At 52.5% G+C, this 21,540-nt stretch overlaps 1 protein-coding gene across 1 annotated transcript; it reads right to left on the reverse strand.

Moving 5' to 3' along the window:
• Positions 1-95: 95 nt before the first annotated feature.
• SH3TC2 (SH3 domain and tetratricopeptide repeats 2) lies at positions 96-17,635 on the reverse strand. Its single transcript, XM_072872816.1, has 19 exons — positions 17,622-17,635; positions 16,210-16,355; positions 15,124-15,243; positions 13,838-13,942; positions 13,446-13,573; positions 12,363-12,468; positions 11,863-12,006; positions 11,535-11,736; positions 10,809-10,882; positions 9,809-10,004; positions 8,642-8,778; positions 7,620-7,661; positions 5,813-7,516; positions 5,518-5,698; positions 3,851-4,001; positions 2,204-2,326; positions 1,492-1,642; positions 650-846; positions 96-287 (listed from the first exon to the last, which is right to left on the reverse strand). Exons 1-19 carry the CDS (start codon positions 17,633-17,635, stop codon positions 96-98), a joined length of 4,113 nt encoding a protein of 1,370 aa, XP_072728917.1.
• Positions 17,636-21,540: the final 3,905 nt, after the last annotated feature.

A 21,540-nucleotide genomic window follows, 5' to 3' on the forward strand; every position in this document is an offset into this window, starting at 1 on the left:
GGCTGGTTGTTCTGGAGAGCACATGGACCCGTGCCAGCGGCACGGCATGACGCTGCTTGATGCCTCGCACTGGAGTCCCCAGGGTGGCAGATCAGTCAGACGACATGGCCACCTTCGCTCAGCCACCTGGGCCGGTATGTGGCACAGCCCGGCGTGCCCTCGGGCCCCGACAGGGCACCAGGGATGTCACCCAGCTTGGCGTGAATGAGGCCTTGCAACTCCTGGTCTCCCAGCTCAGTCGCTGCAGCGAGGGCCAGGAGGAAGTAGGCTGCTGCATCCTGTTCATCCTAACCGTAAAAGACAGGGCAGGCATTAGGAAGTGGTTTAACTGAAGGTCACAGAGTATAAGGGAGCTGGAGCAGAGGCCGGTGGTTCCAGGCAGAACCCAGTGACACCTGACTTCTTTGAAATGGGCTCTATATAGTTGCAGCTAAGTGCCAGCACTTCTTTCCAAATTGCTTTTCCCCCTTCAAAACCTGGTTGTGCCAGCATTGTGCACATTTATTCTAAAGTTACAGGTATGATGGAGAGTCACAGGATGCAGCCGTCTACATGTGTGACTGCTCTGCCAGCGGATGTGATACTCCACCTCCAGCTCACCATTAAGACCAGAGTACTCAACACAGTGTCATGGAAGGAGGTTTCCTACCTTCAGTTTGTGCAGGGTCAGGTTGCCAAGGTGGCAATACACCTTGGAGTAGTACAGGGCCTCTCCAGAGCACTGCAGCAAGGGGGGACGCAAGGCAAGTGTCTTCAGGTAGCAATCTTCTGCCATCTCATACATATGCAGAAAATAGTAGACTGTAGCCAGGCGGTGGAATGCAACCAGCTCTTGCAATTGGTCTCCTGGAAAAGAGTTGCTGATACAGTCAGCGTGCTCGCAATACATCCCCAGCCCAGCATGCTGAGCCACTCGCTCAGGGATGCATTTGCTCAACAGCCTGGGGGCACGGATGTCTTAATAAGGAGACACTGGGTTTGAAGGTGGTCCAGAGAAAACAGAGCCATGGGCAGGGTTGCTGATACCAAGACTGGACAGATTGCCCAGGGAGTATATCATTCAACCAGGGCATTTCTTGGGTGCTGGAAAGGGCTATTACAAGACTGGTTCCATCTCAGACATTTATGCTGGCATTTTGCCCATTCAAACTATTTCTGTAATGGGAAGGGATGAGTTTATCAGAAGAGCCAGGGCAGGGAGGAACTGTTCAGTCCTGTGCCTTCATCAGACTTCCCGTGCTCCGGTGTAGCAACAACGCTCCGGTCAGCCAGTCCCACCACCTCCGTGACAGAGCTCTCCCATGTGGCTGTCATGCAGCTTAAAAAAGGAAGTGGCCTTAAAAAGATGTTACCCCTTAGCATGAGAAAATGTTCAGAGGTCTTACGAAAGCAGGAGATCCCCCTTTCACATGCACACAGTTCTCACCCAGAAAGGCAACCCCCTCCGCAGGAGCCAGTAACTCCCATACCCTGCAGGCGTGCATCACTCACCGACCCTGATGCTCAGCCTGGCTGCCAGCGTGGCAAACTCCAGCGCCTTCTCGTAGCCTTGCAGCCCAATCTGCAGCTCTGCCAGCTTATTGAATAGCCGTAGCTCTGTCGTAATGGCCTTTAGTTTCCTGGCCAAGGGCACAGCACCTCCCTGAAGGGGGGAGAACAGTGAGTCCAGGCTGTTCCTGGAGGTATCGGTACAGCACTGCCCACAGAGGGGTGATAGAGCAGCAGGAGATGGACAAAGTGCTCGGCATGGCAGGCAGATGATGGGGTGGTTGAGTGCTGAAGGTTCAGGTTCTAGCCCCTGCTTTCCCTTGAAAATGAGTTTCATATCCCAGAGCATGGTTCTAAAAATCTGAGCCTCATGTCTCTGCCCTTCCTTAGGTGCCTGAAATTCTGACTCTGACCATGTCCTCAGGAGTGACCAGCTCACACCTAACACTGCCAGGATTTGTAATGTAAGGACCCTGTTTCCACCTCCCAAATGATCTCTGGGGTGAGCTGCAGCCGTTGCAAAATATGTCTGTGCTCCAGGCTTCCCCCCTGCAGCAATGTTTGCACTCTGGCACACTCAGAACCACCCCATCCCTCTCCACCCTTCATCCCTCCAGCCTGGCCATGCAGCGCTGCAGCCAGCCCTGTAGCGAAGCTCCCCACAGCCATCGCTTTGTGGGGACACAAGGACAGAAATGCTCAGAGGGATCAGTACCCTATAAAACTCCACCGCTCGATCTCTGTTTCGGCTGCCATTAAAAAAGGTATCGCCGGCTTTTTCATACAGATCCATGGCCAAGGAGAAGTTCTCAGATTTCAGAGCAGTCTGAATGGCTGCCTAGAAGGAAAAGGAACTGGAGTGAGACTTGGAAAGAGACATTTGCACATAGACATTGGTGTGATTAAATAAAACCAAGTCACCATAAACGTGAGCCACAGTGCTCCAAACAGTATGGACACAGGTTGGCCAGCAGGTGTGTGGGACTGTTGTGCTGCATTTGCAAGTGATGTGTGTAAGGGTGGAGCCAGGACCCAGATAACCCATCCCTGTGCAGGGTCAGTGTGCCAGACTGATCAGCTGGGATATCCAACGGCATCAGGATTTAGAGTCAGGACAGTGCAGCCAGCAGCTGTCCTGGCCCTGGTCTGTCATTGGTGTGATGGAGCCAACGTGAAGATTGACAAGGGGAACAGACAGCTTATACAGAGAAAGGGCAGAGCCAGCAGGAGGGATGGCAGGTATGCTAACTTCTGGGAAGAACAGTTATTTGTGCCAATTATGCACTTGGCCCTGGTGCCACCTTCCAGCCAGAACATGTTGTTCCTTACACCATGACAATTTATCATCGTCAGTGATCTTGCCTGGGAAGGGGCCCCTCAGGGACTCCGACATGCCCTGCTGAGATCTGATGTTGACTGGCCCTTCTTAATGGGAAGTCACCCCTCCTTTAGTCCCTGCCTCCCTGCTGAAACCATAAGCCAGGGAGGCAATGATGGCTCTTCGTTATGGGCCTCAGATCTCCCTTGTGAACACTAGGAAACATGTTGATGCCAAAGCCACCTATTCATTTCACCCGGGTCACTGAGCAGCCACTCAGTACCAGTAACTCCGTGCCTTTACCAACCTGATTTAGGGGAGGCTGGTGTGGCTGATGGGAAAGGCTTCTCTCCTTGTTCCCACCACCGCGTACCTCAGTCACCCAGCCCCACTAGCTCAGAAGCACTTCTGGGGTAACAGAGTGAGGACTCAAAACATCCTCTACATGTGTCCAGGGTCATGCTTTGCTGGATACCCCAGCTCAGTGCAACCCCAACAGACCCAACCAGCCTCCTGCTCTGCTTACTCTGGGCACGTGAAAGGATTTCCCATCTTTTAATGGAAGCTGCTATCTGAATGAGGGAGCCCTAAGTTTTTATGAGCTGCTCTTCCTCTTTGCAGCTCAGCTGATACAATAATGATAGAGATGGAAAGAAGCCAGTAGTCTTCTACTCCAAGATGTCTCCAAGGATTTCCCTGGCACCTTACCCCTTATCTATGTGTATCTCAATGGGAACCGGTCACCTGGCACCTCCAGCTTCCTTGGGCACTCCTACATCACTTTCTTACTCAATAAATTCACTTACTTTCACCCAAGAATCCTCTAAACCCAGTGTATGGAAGGAAAGATAGGAAATTTAGTGCCAGATAGTGCATGAGTGTAAGGCAACAGGTCCTCCTTCCAGCAGCAGGTTTACACTGCTCATAAGAACTTTCCCTTCCAGGTCTTCCAGCCCCGAAAGGCTTCTACCAAACCACACAGCTGTGATGGGAATGCAGCTAGCCAGGGTGAGAATGGGACTACTCCAGCCACCTCCTCCATACCTGAAAGTACATTTCCACCAGCTCATCTTCCTGCATAAGATAGTAGAGCCTTCCTGCCTGCAGCCAGGCCTCTGCTGCTTTCACAGTCTCCTCAAGGTCAATGAAGATCCTTAGACTCTGTTTGGTGCAGTCCAGGGACTGTCTCAAAGTCCTGTGATGGTAACAGGCAAAAGCCGTTACAGAGGAATCACAGGACACCCCCAGCAATCAGCTGCAAAGCTACCACAACACCTCCCCATTGGCAATCCTGTCTTCTCCTCCTACAGTTGCCAAAGGTTAGAGACAAATGGACAACCGCAGATCTGAGCAATGTGTCCTGGTAAAATCGTGGAAGTCTCCATACTTTAGTGCACATGTGTGTATCATCTGGCAACCTTCGACCAGCATGGGACCCCAATGCTCAGCACAGCCCCAAGGCAGCCCGCTCCCAAAGGGGCTGCTTCCCACCCCTGCTCGTTTCAGCTGATAAAGAAGGTTTTGTCCAGGTCATCTGAAAACCCTATTTGCCCCCCTACACTAAGCCTCAAAGTCACTCCCAGCTACACATGAGAGCATAGGCAGGGAGTGCTTGCACCTTCATTTTCCAGACAGCATCTGGCAACTAAAACCATATCTCTGTCTATTGTTCATCCCCCAGTGCAGCCAAAGAGGCAGATCTGTGGCCACAGGTGCAAGACCTTATAGCTCCTTTTTAAGCCCCTGGTCACTAGAGGACAAAGGAACAAGCCGCAGGACAAGCCAGTGGGTTGGACACGCTGCCTGCAGAAGGCAGCTGTGGCAAAGGGAGTACCAGGCAGTGCCCAGGGCATGTTTGTTTGCTTGGTGTCTCGCCTGCTGGCAACTGGGCTCCAGCTGTCCTTCGAGTCCAGGGAATGGGGTGCTTTGTGATCTTAAATAGCACTGTTCACATGACAGGAGTCTGCTTCCTAAATTCCTTCCCTCTGAACTCACTGTGACCTAGCATGGGAAGGTTAACATCCAAGTTATTGACAGCCCCTGCCCATTTGTCCTTCTGGGACATGGGAGCTAGCTCTCCACTATTTGACATGTTTGCATTCAAAGACTGAAGAAAGTCTGTGGTCTGTCCAGATCTCTTTCTCTCTCCTCCTGCCTAATCTAATCAGTCACCTGCATGTGTCAAGCAGGAGATTGAAAGGTGAGCTGATACAGGGTCTTAAGTACCTCCCTGGGGAAAATATTCCAGCAGAGATAGAAAGGGCAGACTCAGGGGCTGGAGGCTGAAGCCAGACTTATTCAAATAACAGATAAGGAACCTATTTTTACTGGTGAATGGTGATTAATCACCGGAATAAGCCTCCAAAGGAAGTGATGAATTCCCTGTCACTGGGTCCCCTTTGATCAAGTCTGGATGTCTCTCTGCAAAACTGTGTTTGGCCAGACCCCAGTTCTGTCCCAGCTAACAGCCCAGATTTGCCCAGCTGTCTGTCGTGGTGCTCTGGTTGACATTGAACTGTTCCCCTCTTCACCGCACAGTGACAGCTCACAAATCTCAGCCGCTCACTAACCTGCAGCCTGCCTGTGGGGCAGCTAGAGCTGCCACACACCTTCCCCACCTCTCTCCAGGGACACCCCAGGAAAGCCACTGCTCTTGCTTTGGGTGAGCAGGGACCCCACTCTAACAGCATCTACATGCAGACAGGACTTACTTGGATGTGCCCAAAGCCTGGTAGAGCTGGCTGAGGGTCTGACGGACATTGCCTTCCATTTCTCTGTCCTGGAGCTGTTGTGCCAAAGATACCCAGTGCTCATGGTAGGTAATGCAGGCCTGGAGGTTGGGGGACACTCTGCTGTAGAAATGGCAGAGACACTCAGTGATGTGAAGCTGACCTGCACGGTACAGGGAAGGGAAAAGGACAGGTCAGGGAGCTGCATGAGGGACCTGACAGGGTGCTGCACAGAGGTGAACGCTGCCTTGGTTCCCGCCAGCAAAGCTGTACTCACTCCTCACGTTATGCCACTTCAGGGCAAAAACCAATGCCAGTTCATAACAGAGTTTGCCGTCTTCCATCCTCTGCCTGTTCACCATGGCCTGCGCTAGCCACAGCAGCACCCGCACCAGCTCCATCTCCAGGTCTTCGCTGCCCTGGAGCTCAGCGTAGAGCTGAGCCGACTGGAGCAGGTAGAGCTCAGACAGCTGGCTCGCCCCGTGCGAGAGGCTCAGCTGCCCCAGGTTAGCCAGGGCGATAGCCTGGTTCCTCCTGTTCCCAGTCTCCTTGGCTTTGTGCAGGGCCCGGACGTAGTTCTCTGCAGCCTTTTGCACCTGCCCTTCTCCTTTGAGGGCAATGGCCAGGAGATTGTGCACGGCTCCCCCCTGAGTCACGCTGTCCGTCCCATGCAGAGAGCACAAGAGCTGCCACATGATGTCTGCAGCTGGGCCTGGCTGGCTGTTCAGGAGATACATCCACCCCAAAGAGAGGGAAGACTCAAAAGCCTCCTCCTCGCCCATCAGTCTGCTGAGGGTTACGGCCTTGGCTGCATAACAAACCGCCCCGTCCAACACGCCATGCTGGAGGTACATCCTGGACAAGACGGCACACAGCGTCCTCTGGATGGGCACAGCTCTGCTCTCGCAGGAGAAATGCAGTGCTTGCTTGAGATAGAAACAAGCCAGTGCTGGGATGCTGCTCCTCTCCCGTTGGCTTCCCAGGAGTTTGGAAGTATTTTGGAGGATGAAGCCAGCTCTCCAAATGGGTGTCGGTGCCCCCTTGATGCCACTGGGAACAAACAACCTGGCGGAGGCCAGTGCCATATTTGGCAAGTACTTCTTGTCATACAGGTAGCTCAAGATGGGGGTGGCATCCAGTGGCACAGAACTAGTGTCCGGGCTGAGTAAAGTGATGGTGAGACATTGAAGATGCTCAGTAAAGGGCAGCACTTCATCATTTTTGCCCAGTTGTAGGAAGAGCTTGACAATAAGGAAGCAGACCCGTGCTTCCAAGGGAGTATTACCCACAGCAATGGCTTCCCTCAGGACATACATCATGACTTCCAGCTCATTCTCAGAGCTGAAAGAGTGGCCAGGCAAGCAGACAAGCAAGGCCACTGTTTTTCCCAGCAGGGAGGAGAACTTGTGCTTCATGTTCTGTTTCAAATAGATGGAGGCAAGGTTCACGTGCAATGCAGTCAGCAGGGGCGGGTCCCCAAAACCCGTGTCCAGGATGCTCATGGCTTCCTCAAAGTAGACTCGAGCCTGGGAGAACTTGACCTTTCTGATGCAGAGCTTACCCAAGAGGAAACAGAGCCTGACATGAGCCCAAACTGAATGAGTCCTCTTGGCCCAGTTCCTGGATGTCTCAAGGTACAAGACCAGTTCATCTTCATCAGAGAAACCATAAAAAGTGGAGTTGAGAAAGGAAAAACTGAGATCATAGAGGCTTTGAAAACTGGGCACATAACTGTCTTGGTTAAGGAAGGTCAATATGGGGTTAAAGACATCAGCATCTTCCATGTGTCCAGCATTCAGGTCAATAAAGAACTTGGGATCATCAAAATCATCCAGCTTCTCCAGGAGGACATCTTCCAACGTAGCAGGGGCTGATTCACTCCCTGGGCTAGACAGTTCGGAGGTGCTAGTCGTAGCCAAGCCATTTATTTCCTCCCAAGACTGGAGAAGCTGGATATCTTTACAGCCACGGACAACAGCCTCTGGAAGGGACAGGCAAAACATAGTGGGATGTTTCCCCATGTCAAAATTCACCCTCAGAAGTCATCATGAAAGCATCCCATTCTGTCCCCTCCACATACTCACCTGATGGCACTTTTGGGAGCATGGCTGTAGGTTCAAAACCATCTATACAAAGAGACAAACAGAAAACAAAAAGCCAAAAGCCTTTGTCAGTGTTAATGGGCAGACACAGTGCTGAAACCTTATAGAGATCTCCTGCTGCTCTGCTAAACCCCAGACCCATATGTGGGAGAGCAGGCTCACTTCTGGCCACAGACACCACATGCAGCTGCAGTTTGAACCCCCCTGCCTGCTGGGGTTTGGCTCTGTGTAAGACCATGGAGAACAGCTTTTAGCTGGTGGTGGGGTGAGCACCAGTAACATTATAGTTACCTGGGAACAAGCGGGTCTTATTTTTCACAGGTAGAGTTTTATCAGCTCTGTCTCTCTTAAGAGCCTTGTTGTGTCTGTTCAGAGGTTTCAGATATGTGTGTATCTCTGACAGGCTCTACACTGGGCTCATTGCACCTGAGCTGGCTGGTCTGGGAGGTCCCCTGAACCCCAGGGGATCCCAGGCTCAGCCCTGCATGGCTGCATTGTGCTTCTAGGTAGTGAGAAGGCAAGAAACAGAGACTAAGAAATTAGCTGTGGTCCAAAAGCCACACAGTGAGCACAGAGAAACTGAGAAGAGCACCCAGGAACCCTGACCTCCTGGCTCCTGCTGTGAGCATGGAGACGATGTCACCTGCCACTTTAGCTGTGCATCCTCAATATACACCCAAAGGTCAGATAGAAGCAGGTGACCTGCTGTAGGCAGGGACCTACAGCCAGGATCAGTTGAGAGCAGCATCTGCCAGGGTGAACCACAGCTGAGGAGCTGCCCTGGAAGCAGAGAAGACCCCTGCAAACTGCAGTGTGGCAAGGCCCACCTCTTGAGGGTATCTACAACCTCCACAACCAGGCTGAGCAGAGGGCTTGGAGGCTGTCTCAACCACAGCAGTTGTCTCCCCTGCAAAGCCCTGAGCAAGGAGCTCTCTAGACACTGCCCAGCATTGCTCTCCATGGGGAGCCATGGGGCTGGGCACATAAGGAGAGGGGAAACTCACCCAGCCGGTACACAGAGGTGATGTCAGTGCGTGCCAGGTCACTGAGGAGCGTGGTGAAGTGCTGCTCACCACCGTTGCAGGGCATGCGCAGGAGGGCAGATTTTTCTTCTTCACTCAGAAACACCAAGCCCTTTTCCCTAGGTTGAAGCAGACATGAGGGGAAAACAGTCAGTGTCTCCCCATCCCCTGACACTACAGCTGTCCTGTGGGATGGAGATGGGCTTTCCCATCCCTCCTCTTCCTCCCACCATAAAAACTCTGCTGCAGACTCTAGACACCTTCCCCATCAGGGCTCTCAGATCCAGCTTCTCCATGGAGGAACCGATGGGTGCCAGAGGGAGGGACCTATTGGTCTTTTTTTCTCCAGAAGCCCTTTCTGAGGCCAGAGCATCGTCTGATCTCCTCTCTGTTCTCTGTAGTGTCAGAGAAAAGTGCCTAAGATTTACCTTGAGTGAGCCTGACACAGGAAAGACCAACAGACCTAGCAACAGGTTAAGACCCCGTCCTTCTACACGCAATCTTGGAGGAGAAGCCTTTTTGGATGAGTATTGAACCAGAGCTATGTCTTTAAGCCACCAACAAAGACAACTGCCTGGGTCATCAGAGCGGGGTTGTGTCTCCTCCCTCCCCAGATAACTCTTGTCTGTGTCCTTGGGAAGGTGTTTAATTCTGCTAAGTGAGGAACTGTGCCAGTGGTCATTCTGCCTTGACATTGCACAGAAAGCAAAGGGGCAGAAGGAAGCAATGCAGGACTTGCTTTCTTTGGCAGTGATCGCTCTCCCCATCCTTGCCAGACTCACAGCCCCTCAGACAAAGCTACAGACAAGAACATTTCTAGGTGAAACTGTGAAGCCAGCTTGTCTGGTACACAGATGTCCTGGGCTGCCTTAACATAAAGACAGGTCTAGCCCAGGGCCAGATCTGTTCCTCTCCAAGAATCACCTGAGGCAAGTGAAATATGATTGCTTTGTCTGGACAGAGACTCCTGCAGTCTGTTCACAGCAGAGCCTGGCCAAGGCTTCTGGACAGACCTCAACAGGATCCTCTATGAAGGACTTGCAAAGCAGATTACCTGCCCTGGACCCTCACATAGCCTTAAGTTTGGACTTGGAGTCCCTTCACTTTCTCCCGAGTTTAAATTAATCTAGATGGTAGCAGTAAACTTACAGAGGTTCGCAAGCCTCAGGATTTATGCATCGGGTTGGGACAAAGCCGATGCTCCCGCTGCTGAGGGATTTGCCCACAAACCATGGGAGTCCTGGAATGAGGAAGCCAATGACTTCTATGCTGTCTCCTTTGGAGAAACTCAGTTCATCCCATGCTGCTCCTCTGTGGTCCTCTGTGGCCGTGCACCTGCCTCTGACTGGGAAAGCAAGGCAACAAGGCATTTCAGTGTGAGGCTGCTGTTAAAAATTCCTTGCTGGAAAAGACTTGGGCAAGGAGAGACCATGATTTCAGCTTGAGAAGGCTGCCTCTCTGTCCCCTAAGATTTACTATGCTCTCAGACTCAGATCTCTGCAGTTTCTGCTTGAGAAGAGGATTATAATAAAATATACAACAGGCATGGATAAACACCACGCAGCCAAAGACTGAAACCTCTGAAAGCTGCAGTATGGAAGGTGGCTGGAAACATGGAGCTTCACAGAAGCTGCACTGTCTCAACTCTCTGCCAGGAGTGAAATCTTTAACAGTGCAAATGTCCAGCACATTACATGCCAAATGTACACCTGCAGTCACCTCCCATGTCCAGCATGCTCTGAACAGTGCCCATGTCTGGGTAGGAATGGCCTGGGGCTAATGGGTGAATGGTGGGCACAGGTTTCACGTGCACACTGCTGGGAGCCTAATTATTTAAAGCTTCAGTCCTGAAAGAATTAAAGGAGAGAGAAAATTGCAGTAGAATAGAAAAACCCAGTGGCAGAAGGATGCCATCAGCAGCCCTCTGTACACTGTGTTCTTCAGATCGCTCTTCTAAGTACATGCAATTTGCAAGCTCTGCTCTCCATTCAAGAGAGTCCAAAGATGCAGTATTCCCTTAGAGCACCTTGCAATGGAGTGTCATTGTCAGAACAAGAGATGGGCCCTCTGCATTTGTGGCCAAACCCAGGTTTGCAAGAGCCGTGCCCTTCCCTGGGAAGGGTAGCTGCGTTGCACAGGTATCACTCACCAGTTGGCTGAGAGGTTGTCCCACGGATCTCCTGGGAGATGCCAAAACTCACAGCATAATTCTTCAGGAACCACCTGCAAGGCAAAGGGGAACCACACTGGTCCTCTCTGAGCAGTCCTGTCCTCAGGCCACCACCAGGGACGGTCTCACACAAGCAGGACAGATGTTCTGTCCCCTGGGAGTGACAGAGCTGCTACGGAGCATGGCCAGCACGGCCAGTCCAGTAACTCCTTGTAACGGTGTTACTGGGCACGGAAGGTAGTTTGCACCTCACGACTGCAGCCTCACACCACATGGTAAGAGCAGGATAATTTTGCCAGCCTGTAAGGAGGATTTCACCGTGTTGCGTACAAGAGGAGCTGCGGGTGTCTCTGAGGCTCAGCCTGGTGTCCAGCGTGAAGCCCCACTTTGGCATTACCTAAGCCTTGGGCTATGCTTTTTCTCCCAGTTATTCACCTGTAAATCACAAACAATCTCATGTATGACCTAAATCAATATCATACAAGAGTGATATCTGAAGTATGTCCTTGCTCTGTCCCATTAACAGGACCTGAACTGGTTCCAGTGGTTGTCTTTATGCATAATGTATATCCTCACAAAATTATGTAGCTCTTGCCCATTGCCAGAGTTAAGAGCAGTTTCTCACCCCAGGCTTGGTGCTAGCTCATGCATCAGGTTCAGGAAAGAATCTTGGCTTGAACACTATTAATTGGCCAGTCTACTTACTGGTAAAATGGGTGAGGTATTGGCTGTAGAGCTGTCACAGGCACCAGGCCTCGTTGACCCGTCAGTAAGGACATCCCTTCCCACTTGGACTCCTCTCCAACATTCTTCACATGGATCAGCTCATTCTTGCAGAGCTGCAGGCCTTCCTCTCCCTCCTGCTCCGGCTGCCAGACACCAGGCACTGCTCTGGAAAAAAAGTTACCTGCAGATAGAAAGAGTCATGCCCAGGTCAATGGCATCAGTGCAAGACATAGCCCAGCACAGGGCTACAACACAGCCCTGCTGAGATGCTTTTGAGGAAGTGCCTACATACGCAGTCCCTTCTCACCTTCCTGGAGTAGCAGACCCATATATATGGTGGCCAAGTGATCTTCATCCACAGTAACTCTGATCTCTGTGTCCTCCATCAGAGCACAGTTTAGCCAGTACTCCTGGTCAAAGAGAAGCTGCTCCAAGCAGCTGCCCACATACCCTAAGAAACCAAGAGGGAAAGCAGTGTTAGCACCCTCCTTCACTGGGCAGGATGAAGTACTCTTTGGATGTCTCCCAGCCTGCCATCTGCAACCATGCTGTGAGACAACAGCTTCTAATTCTGTCTCCATCCCCAAAATGCAATAGAGGCATTACCCAAAAGGCATCCTCCTGGGTCTCTTTCACTGATCCAGACAGTGGTTTCATAAATCTCTAGATGGACACCAAGGTCTTCTAATTCATATTCTTTATCTGTCCACTCTGTTACATTACTGGTTTTCTGGTGTCAAAGAATACCTTCTCCAGAAATTCTTCTCACATTGTCTGTTTAGATCTCCCACACCTTGAAAATATTACCTAAAGTCAGATATGTGGAGAACTTCCAGACTTCTTCTAGAGTTTTGAAGGTGAGGACGAATCGATCCTCCTGTGCTTGCATACAGACCAGCCTGGCTGACAGCTCCTACACACGGAAGAGAAAGCAAGATTAAGGGACAGTCCTGGGACTCTGACAGGGTGTCTCCTTTGTCAGTGTGGGAATAATATTAGACCCTGGAATGAGACTAGGCACTCATTTATTAGCACAGTTGAGACTGAAGCTGTGCAAGTTGGTTGCCTGGGAGGGTGATCCAGCCAGCTGAGACTTTCAGCCAGGAGGGATGGAGAACCTGCAGTGACAACTCCTCATGGTGCAGCAGCGGGAGGGCAAAGAAGCTACATCTCCTCCTCCAAATCTTCTCCCCCATGGCACACACCAGAACCACTGTGCTTTTGAAACCCAGACACCTGAACCATACCACGGGAGGGTTAATGTTCAGTCAGGACAGGCACAGCTTCCAAACTGCAGCTCTGAGGCTGAAAGCAGTAACTGTGCCTCGAGGGAGAAGTTCTCCTTTCACTATTGCTGGCACTAGTATGTCTGCACTGTTCCAGGTCTTTTGGGACGCTCTGCAGGGAGCCCTGAGGAGCCAGGGCCTTAAAAACCAGCAGGGAAGGAGAGTTCAGCCCAGAAAACATCTCCTATACCTGTGGTGATTTTTCTATATGAAGCCCAATACTCTGAGAACCCCTGTGCATGTCCAGAGACGCCATCTCCACTGGGAACCTGAGTCTGGCACACAGCTTTGGTGATCCCAGCCCTGTGACATGCCAGCTATTTAGACTCATCCCAGAGCTATCTGCATGATCCCTCAGGCAGCTCAGAGCCTCCAATATGAGGCTCTTGACATGAGCCTCAGCTTTGCATCTGCCTCTCACTTGTTACCAGTTCATTGCCCCCATCATTCCAGTCCCCTACAGAGTCCCCATGTGCAGGAACACACCCTGCAGTGGCCTTGGAGGGACTTCTCTTTCTTGGCTGGGTTTGGTGTCTCATCACACATCCCATCACTCCAAGAGCCTCCCAGCACAAGCTCTGCCCTGCCGGGCTGGGGCTCCTACCTTGAACAGGGCACAGACGTCTCTGTCATCACTCTCCAGGGCCCACAGCTTCTTTCTGGCTGCTTCCTGGAGCTGGGAATTGAGGCACTGGGAGGAGCAGCTCTCAATGGAGAAGAAGAGCGAAATCTCTTGAAAAGGAAATGTGCAAGGTTAAGGAGCTCCGTGCCACGCAGAGCTGCCTCTGCCACGCTGCCTCCCTGCAGCCAGACCCATCCATGCCTCCAGCCCTCACCTGGTTGCGATGCTCAAACACCACAAACCCAGCCCATCATCCCCCTTCAGAAACAGAGAAGAGAAACTCAAGAGATGACAGGGGGTTGGTTAGCTGTGGTGCCAGGCCTTGCTACGTTCAACTACTGGAAATCTGGGTGATGCCAAAGGCAGCATCTTACCTGGTGGAAAGCTCTCCCCAACAGCCAGCCGCACTGAGGAGGGGTCCGGCAAGCCTTCTGCTGTCTTGGTAGTGGGGTCGCTTGGCTGTGATGCCCCAGCCTTACCTAGCAAGGAGAGGGGACACAGAAGAGCTGCTGTCAAATTTAGTGGCAGAGGTCTATGATATTCTGCCTAACCATGCTACCTAAAAGCAAAGCCCATGGGTCACACTGCAGATCTGGCTGGGGATTGCGTGAATCTGGTATCACCCTAAAATCATGCTCAAGGGTGGAGGCAAGATCCACGGGATTGATGTGTCCTAACTACATGATACCCTTGATGACTGCCTTCTTTCCGGTGCAGGAGTGGCTTTGAAGGGAGGGGAATTTCCCCCCTTGCTCCTGGGAAAGACCCTCACTGAGCAGATCTGGTAGAAGGATGATGCCGAGACACAGAGATTTTTTTGGAAGAGACCTCAGAACAAGAGCACTTCCCCAGCACAGGAGACCCAAGGGCTTGCAAAACTCTTTGCTCATCAATTTGACAGTCAAAATGAGATTTTCTCCCCTGCCTGCTCTGGTCGGTATCTGAAATCCAAGCTGCATTTTCTCCACTTCACACATCATCAACTATTGCCATAAAGGATTCAGGAACTGAAACTTTAGCTGGTAATTATGTTAATGAAGGCTGAGGCACATAAAAATCCAGCTTGCTTTTCCACAGCTGTATTGGCTGTGGAGGGATAACAAGATTAAAAACCAATTTTTGTCAGTAATCAGATTGGACTTGTAAGACAAACATGTACCCAGAGATCTGGAGCTGGAACGTGCAGTGGCTTTTCTAAGTCACTTCTGTGACCATAACTATACTCTACAGTTCTTTTTATTGAGCCAGCTTCGCTAGTCAGTCAAATAAACTGTTATTTGCATGCAGAATTGTAATCCTTATCTATAGTTAGCAGTAGAAAAGAATGGCCCAAGGCTGGACATGTAATGAATGAGCTTTTCATTGAAAGAAAAGGCTCTACATTTCTCAACAGATAATTTGAACACACTTAACAAAGGACTTCATCCACCAACTCTGTCCCCTTCCACACATGGGGCAAACAGAGACGGGGAAGCGAAACAAGCCAGAGGCAGAGCTAAACCCGAGCCGGTTCTTGCCTGGGCTGGGCTTGTCTGCCAGTTGCTTCACTCCTCCCTCCCTTCCTCTCCTCCCTGCATCCCAGCAGACCCTGGTGGGCTTCGCTGGGTTTGGCAGGGCCCGGTGGGCAGGGGCTGGGTCCCCCTTCCACAGGGACAGGTACCTGATGCCATGGTCTTCTCCCGCCACCATTTTCCCCGGTGCTCGGCTGTGATGCGCTGCAGTTGGTCCCAGCGGGGCAGGAGCACAGGCGAGCGGGGGCAGCAGGAGTCACACTCTTCACCTGGGGAAGACGGGTGCTGGGGAGAGGCGTTCAAACTCCCCGAGGGATCTCCGTACGCTGTGCCGAAGGAGGTGGCAGGTCGGACACCGCTCACGCCACCTCTGCCAGCAGCATGACAAAGCATGCTGGTGGGTCGCCGCAGAGCCAGGCAGGGGCCAGGGCTCGCTCAGGCGAGAGGAGAAATGGGTTTGCTCCCCACAGCACTCACTGATTCAGTGTTTATTTTTGTTTGGGCCAGGCTTAGAAAGGGAACTGGGAGCTTTTTCAAGAGACCAATTGAAACTGCTGGTGGGGATTCGTTCCCAGTCGTGCCAGTGACTCATTTACCTCCCCAGTGCTGAAGTATTTTGTAACAGTGGACAGGAAACAGCCCCAGCCCAGAGCCGAGCGCAGGTCCCGGCGCTCGGTGCTGCGCTCCTGGCAGCCAGGGCTGAGGCACTCGCGGCACCCACTGGCACCGGCTCTCTTGGTGGACACGTGGCCACAGCCGCTGGCCCTGAGCCACCTCCCTCCTCCCTTCCATTAGCACAGCCCTGTTAGCTCATTTGGGCACGCTGGTATGGGAATCGCTCCTTGGGGGCTGGCAGCATCCCATGGGCTCTGCAAGCCTTGTGATACTTGGGGTGCTCCTGGGCAGCAGTGGCAGCAGGACAGAGGTGCCAAGGGGGCTCCGGAAAAGCCAACAGCATGGGAATAAACCAACCCCTGAGTCATTGTCTCCCCTCCCTGGTCAAAATGCCTTGCCTTATTCCCCACGCACCCAAATCTAGTGACACAGCAAGTGCCCAGCATGAGGAGGGGACACTGGTGGCCATTCCGGGAAGAGCAGGCAAGCAGCCAAAGGCAGGCACTGCTCAGCACCAGAGTCTCCCCTGCAGCCCCGGCAGCGGGGTGAGCTCTGCAGCCACAGGTCTCACAGCCCCGCTCGGACAGAGCAGGGCCATGGCATCCCCATGGACAGCTTACCTGTGCACCCCAGGGACAGGTCCTCGTGCCAGGGGGTCCCCAAGCAGCAGCCCATGTGTCCAGCAACACCGCCAGCCCCGAGCCGGCAGGCTGCCGCTGCGCTGGCAGGGGTGAGCACGCCGCTCGCTGCCCGGCCGGCACCGCGGCTCGGCCCCAGCCCCAGCCACAATGCACAATGAGTCTTTTGACCGGGCACTGTCTGCCGGCGAGGCGGGGGCGATGGACACAGAGTCAGAGAATGGTTTGGGTTAGAATCATAGAATCATTTAGGTTGGAAAAGACCTTTAAAATCATCAAGTCCAACTGTAAACCTAACACTACCAAGTCCACCACTACACCATGTTCCTAAGTGCCACATCTACACGTCTTCTAAATACCTCCAGGGATGGTGACTCAACCACTTCCCTGGGCAGCCTGTTCCAATGCTTGATAACCCTTCCAGTAAAGAAATTTTTCCTAATATCCAATCTAAACCTCTCCTGATGCAACTTGAGGCCATTTCCTCTCATCCTATCACTTGTTACCTGGGAGAAGAGAGCGACCCCCACCTCTCTACAGCCTCCTTTCAGGTAGTTGTAGAGAGCAATAAGGTCTCCCCTCAGCCTCCTTTTCTCCAGGCCAAACAACCCCAGTTCCCTCAGCCGCTCCTCATAAGGCTTGTTCTCCAGACCCTTCACCAGCTTCGTTGCCCTTCTCTGGACACGCTCCAGCCCCTCAATGTCTCTCTTGTAGTGAGGGGCCCAAAACTGAACACAGTATTCGAGGTGCGGCCTCACCAGTGCCGAGCACAGGGGCACGATCACTTCCCTAGTCCTGCTGGCCACACTATTCCTGATACAAGCCAGGATGCCATTGGCTTTCTTGGCCACCTGGGCACACTGCCAGCTCATATTCAGGCGGCTGTCAACCAGCACCCCCAGGTCCTTCTCTGCCAGGCAGCTTTCCAGCCACTCTTCCCCAAGCCTGTAGCGTTGCATGGGGTTGCTGTGACCCAAGTGCAGGACCTTGCACTTAGCCTTGTTGAACCCCATACAATTGACCTCGGCCCATCGATCCAGCCTGTCCAGGTCCCTCTGCAGAGCCTTCCTACCCTCCAGCAGATAGACATTCCCACCCAACTTGGTGTCGTCTGCAAACTGAGTGAGGGTGCACTCGATCCCCTGGTCCAGATCATCGATAAAGATATTAAACAGAATTGTCCCCAAAACTGAGCCCTGGGGAACACCGCTTGTGACCGGCCACCAACTGGATTTAACTCCATTCACCACCACTCTTTGGGCCCGGCCACCCAGCCAGTTCTTTACCCAATGAAGCGTACGCCCGTCCAAGCCATGCGCAGGCAGTTTCTCCAGGAGAATGCTGTGGGAAACGCTGTCAAAGGCTTTACTAAAGCACAGGTAGGCAACATCCACAGCCTTTCCCTCATCCACTAAGTGGGTGACCTTGTCATAGAAGGAGATCAGGTTAGTCAAGCAGGACCTGCCTTTCATAAGCCCTTGCTGACTGGGCCTGACCACCTGGTTGTCCTGTACGTGCTGCGTCACGGCACTCAGGATGATCTGCTCCATAACCTTCCCTGGCACCGAGGTCAGACTGACAGGCCTGTAGTTCCCCAGATCTGCCTTCTGGCCCTTCCTGTAGATGGGCGTCACATTTGCTAACCTCCCGTCAACTGGGACCTCCCTGCTTAGCCAGGACTGCTGGTAAAGGATGGAAAGTGGCTTGGTGAGCACTTCCACCGCTCCCTCAGTACCCTTGGGTGGATCCCATCCGGCCCCATAGACTTCTGTGTGTCTAAGTGGTGTAGCAGGTCGCTAACCATTTCCCCTTGGATTGTGGGGGCTTCATTCTGCTCCCCATCCCTGTCTTCCAGCTCAGGGGGCTGGGTACCCCGAGAAGAACTGGTCTTACTATTAAAGACTGAGGCAAAGAAGGCATTAAGTACCTCAGCCTTTTCCTCATCCTTTGTCACTATGTTTCCCCCCATGTCCAATAAAGGAGGAAGATTCTCCTTAGCCCTCCTTTTGTTGCTAATGTATTTACAGAAACATTTTTTATTGTCTTTTACGGCAGCAGCCAGATTAAGTTCTAGTTGGGCTTTGACCCTTCTAATTTTCTCTCTGCATAACCTCACGACATCTTTGTAGTCCTCCTGAGTTGCCTGCCCCTTCTTCCAAAGGTCATAAATTCTCCTTTTTTGCCTGAGTTCCAGCCAAAGGTCTCTGTTCAGCCAGGCTGGTCTTCTTCCCTGACAGCTCGTCTTTCAGCACATGGGGACGGCCTGCTCCTGCGCCTTTAGGATTTCCTTCTTGAAGAATGCCCAGCCTTCCTGGGCCCCTTTGCCCTTCAGGACTTCCTCCCAAGGGACTCTGTCAACCAGGCCCCTAAACAGGCCAAAGTCTGCCCTCTGGAAGTCCAAGGTGGCAGTTCTGCTGACCCCCTCCTTCTCCAAGAATCGAAAACTCTCTCATTTCATGATCGCTATGCCCCAGACAGCCTCCAACCATCACATCACCCACCGATCCTTCTCTGTTCATAAACAAGAGGTCCAGCGGGCGCCTTCTCTAGTTGGCTCCCTCACCAGCTGTGTCAGGAAGTTATCTTCCACACACTCCAGGAACCTCCTAGACTGTTCCTCTCCACTGTATTGTATTTCCAGCAGGCATCTGGTAAGTTGAAGTCGCGCAAGGGACCTTTAAAGACCTTGTTCCAACCCCCCTGCCATGGGCAGGGACACCTTCCACTAGACCAGGTTGCTCAAAGCCCCGTCCAACGTGACCTTTAACACTTCCAGGGATGGGGCATCCACAGCTTCTCTGGGCAACCTGTTCTAGTGTCTCACCACCCTCATAGTGAAGAATTTCTTCCTTATATCTAATCTAAATCTATGGTCTTTCAGTTTAAAACCATTACCCCTTATCCTATCACTTCAGGCCCTAGTAAAAAGCCTCTCTCCATCCTTCTTGTAAGCCACATTTAGGTATTGAAAGGCTGCAATAAGGTCTCCCCAGAGCCTTCTCTTCTCAGCCTTTCTTCCTAGGAGAGGGGTTCCAGCCCTCCAATCATTTTCATGGCCCTCCTCTGGATCCTCTCTAACAGGTCCATGTCTGTCTTGTTCTGGGGGCCACAGAGCTGGATGCAGCACTCTGGAGGGCTCTCATCCCGCCGGCTGGCATTGCTGCCCTGTGCTGGCCCCACCATTGCCCCGGGCTCTGCTCTCACCCTTGCCTTTGGAAGCGTGTTGCCTGGCCCACATGGCACATTCCTCTCATTCCTCCCGCTGGCCTCGGCACAGGGAGCCCCACTGTCTGCCGAGCCCGCCCGAGCTTCCAGCTGGCCCGTCCGGAGAGCTTCAATGCTAATGTCCCCCGACCTCCAAAGGCAACCCTGTTCCTGACGCTGCTGCAAGCACCTGCCTCACCTGCGGGGATGCCCCACTGGTGTTCGTCCGGCATCCTCCATCGGGGGCTGGCTGTGCCGCCGTTCCTGGACCACCTTCCTGCCCAGCCGAGCCAGCACAGCCACACTCTCCCCGTTTCACAGCAACAGCAACTGGCAGCACCGCCTGCTCCACACTGACCTCAATGGAGCAGAGCTATGTCCAGGCAAGCCACAGATGAGTTCTCTGCAAGCACATACACTGCGGGCTCCTGCGAGGCTAGCAGGGCTCATCTCTGAGATCAGAACTGTCTGAACTCCAGATGTGAACCCGAGGAGGGACTGATTTGGCTGCTGTGCGGGATCCCTTGGGCTGCCCAGGATGGAGTCTGTTTCCCTCTTCGCTCACACACTCTGACCTTCCCCAGCCTCCAGGACCAGGACTCAGGACTGGCTGTGTGGTCTCACTGCGCTATGGGTGGCAGATGTCTGCAGAGCATCTCTGGGGAAGAGCAACACAGGTCCTGCAAAATAAAAACCAAAAGGGCTAGGGAGAGAAGTCACAGGTAGGGAGGTCTTTTAGGGACGGACCTTTACTTCAGCAACCAGCCAATGCCAGTGCCACCACAGCAGTGACTTGTTTGCTGTGGTGTGCTCCAGGAGCATTGCTGGCTCTCCTGGACACCCAGGCTGCATCCCAATCCATGACAAGGCCTTGAGCTTCTCCAGAGGAGTGAGTAATTACTTCAGTAAGTAATTTCTCACCAGACAGATTCCCGTGCTGTGACGGGGGCTGCCAGGCACCACTGTAATACCCCTAAAGCAAAGCATGAGGAGTAGCTAGCTGTGGGACAGGCTGTGGCAGGACGGAGTCCATGTTCATGGAGCTGGCTGGGAAACTTCTAACAAAAGTGAAGTCAAACCAAAAGGCTTTGCAGGGAGGGTTGCAACAAGCGATGCTCCTGTGCATTCCTGGCCAGGCACCAGCCTGCCTGCCCAGGAGAAGGCTAAAAGAGTAGGGATTTCTAGTCCTCATCAGGAGAAAACAGATGTCGAAATGTTGGGGTTGCCCAGAGAAGTGACCATCCTCCCCATCCTCCTCGCTGCAGCTCACCTGCCCTCCTGAGCCCCAGACATTAGGGTGCAAAGGGCTGCGGCTCTCTCCTGGCGTGCTAAAGTCAAGCTGATATTTCCCATGCAAAGCTGTGCAGCCGCGGGGACCTGCACGAAGGTGAGCTGCTGGGACAGGCCGGTGCTGCTCTCCCTGTGGCAAGGACACTGTCTGTTCCTGTTGCATGCCGGCCCTGGAAAGCTCCACATTTAGAAAACTCCCCCAGTCGACCTAGGGATGCTCTGAAGGTGCAGGAACCGGAGGGGGAATTCAGGTCAGGTATGGGTTTTGGCCTGCCTGCCTGTGCTCAGAGCACACTGCCTGAGTTTCTGTGATGAAGTCAGGCATATCTTTACACAAAAGATGTTGCTGGTTTGAGCCCATGTTGTCAAAGGGGTCAGTGCTCGAACAGGGCAGGTGTTTTCAGACAAAGCTTTTTGCTTCATTCAGAATGCTGTTGGTTTTAGCAACACCTGCTCATCAATTAGCATCAAATTCTTCTACCCAGGGGAAAATAATATTTTTCTTTTCTAAATCAACACAACATTGTTTCATTTTCTAAACAAAGATGTCTTCATTTGTGGTTTTGAAATTCCTTTTTACTTTTAAGTTTACCTTGATAACCAAGGTGACCAAACCCACCCCGCTACCAGCAAAGGCATAAACCTCCTGTTTGACCTGAAATGTAATTTTCCTTTTGGCCAGCAACCCAAAAAACCTCCCATTCCGCTCGCTACCCCACTGCTTACCACCCCTGGATCTCCCCTGGAGAGCCCCCATTGCAGCAGCTGAAGCCCTCAGCCTGGTCTCCCTGGAAAAGCCCAGTCCTAAAAACTAAAGAA

Source organism: Ciconia boyciana, chromosome 9, assembly GCF_034638445.1.
Source record: "Ciconia boyciana chromosome 9, ASM3463844v1, whole genome shotgun sequence".
In the NCBI taxonomy this organism is placed as follows: domain Eukaryota; kingdom Metazoa; phylum Chordata; class Aves; order Ciconiiformes; family Ciconiidae; genus Ciconia; species Ciconia boyciana.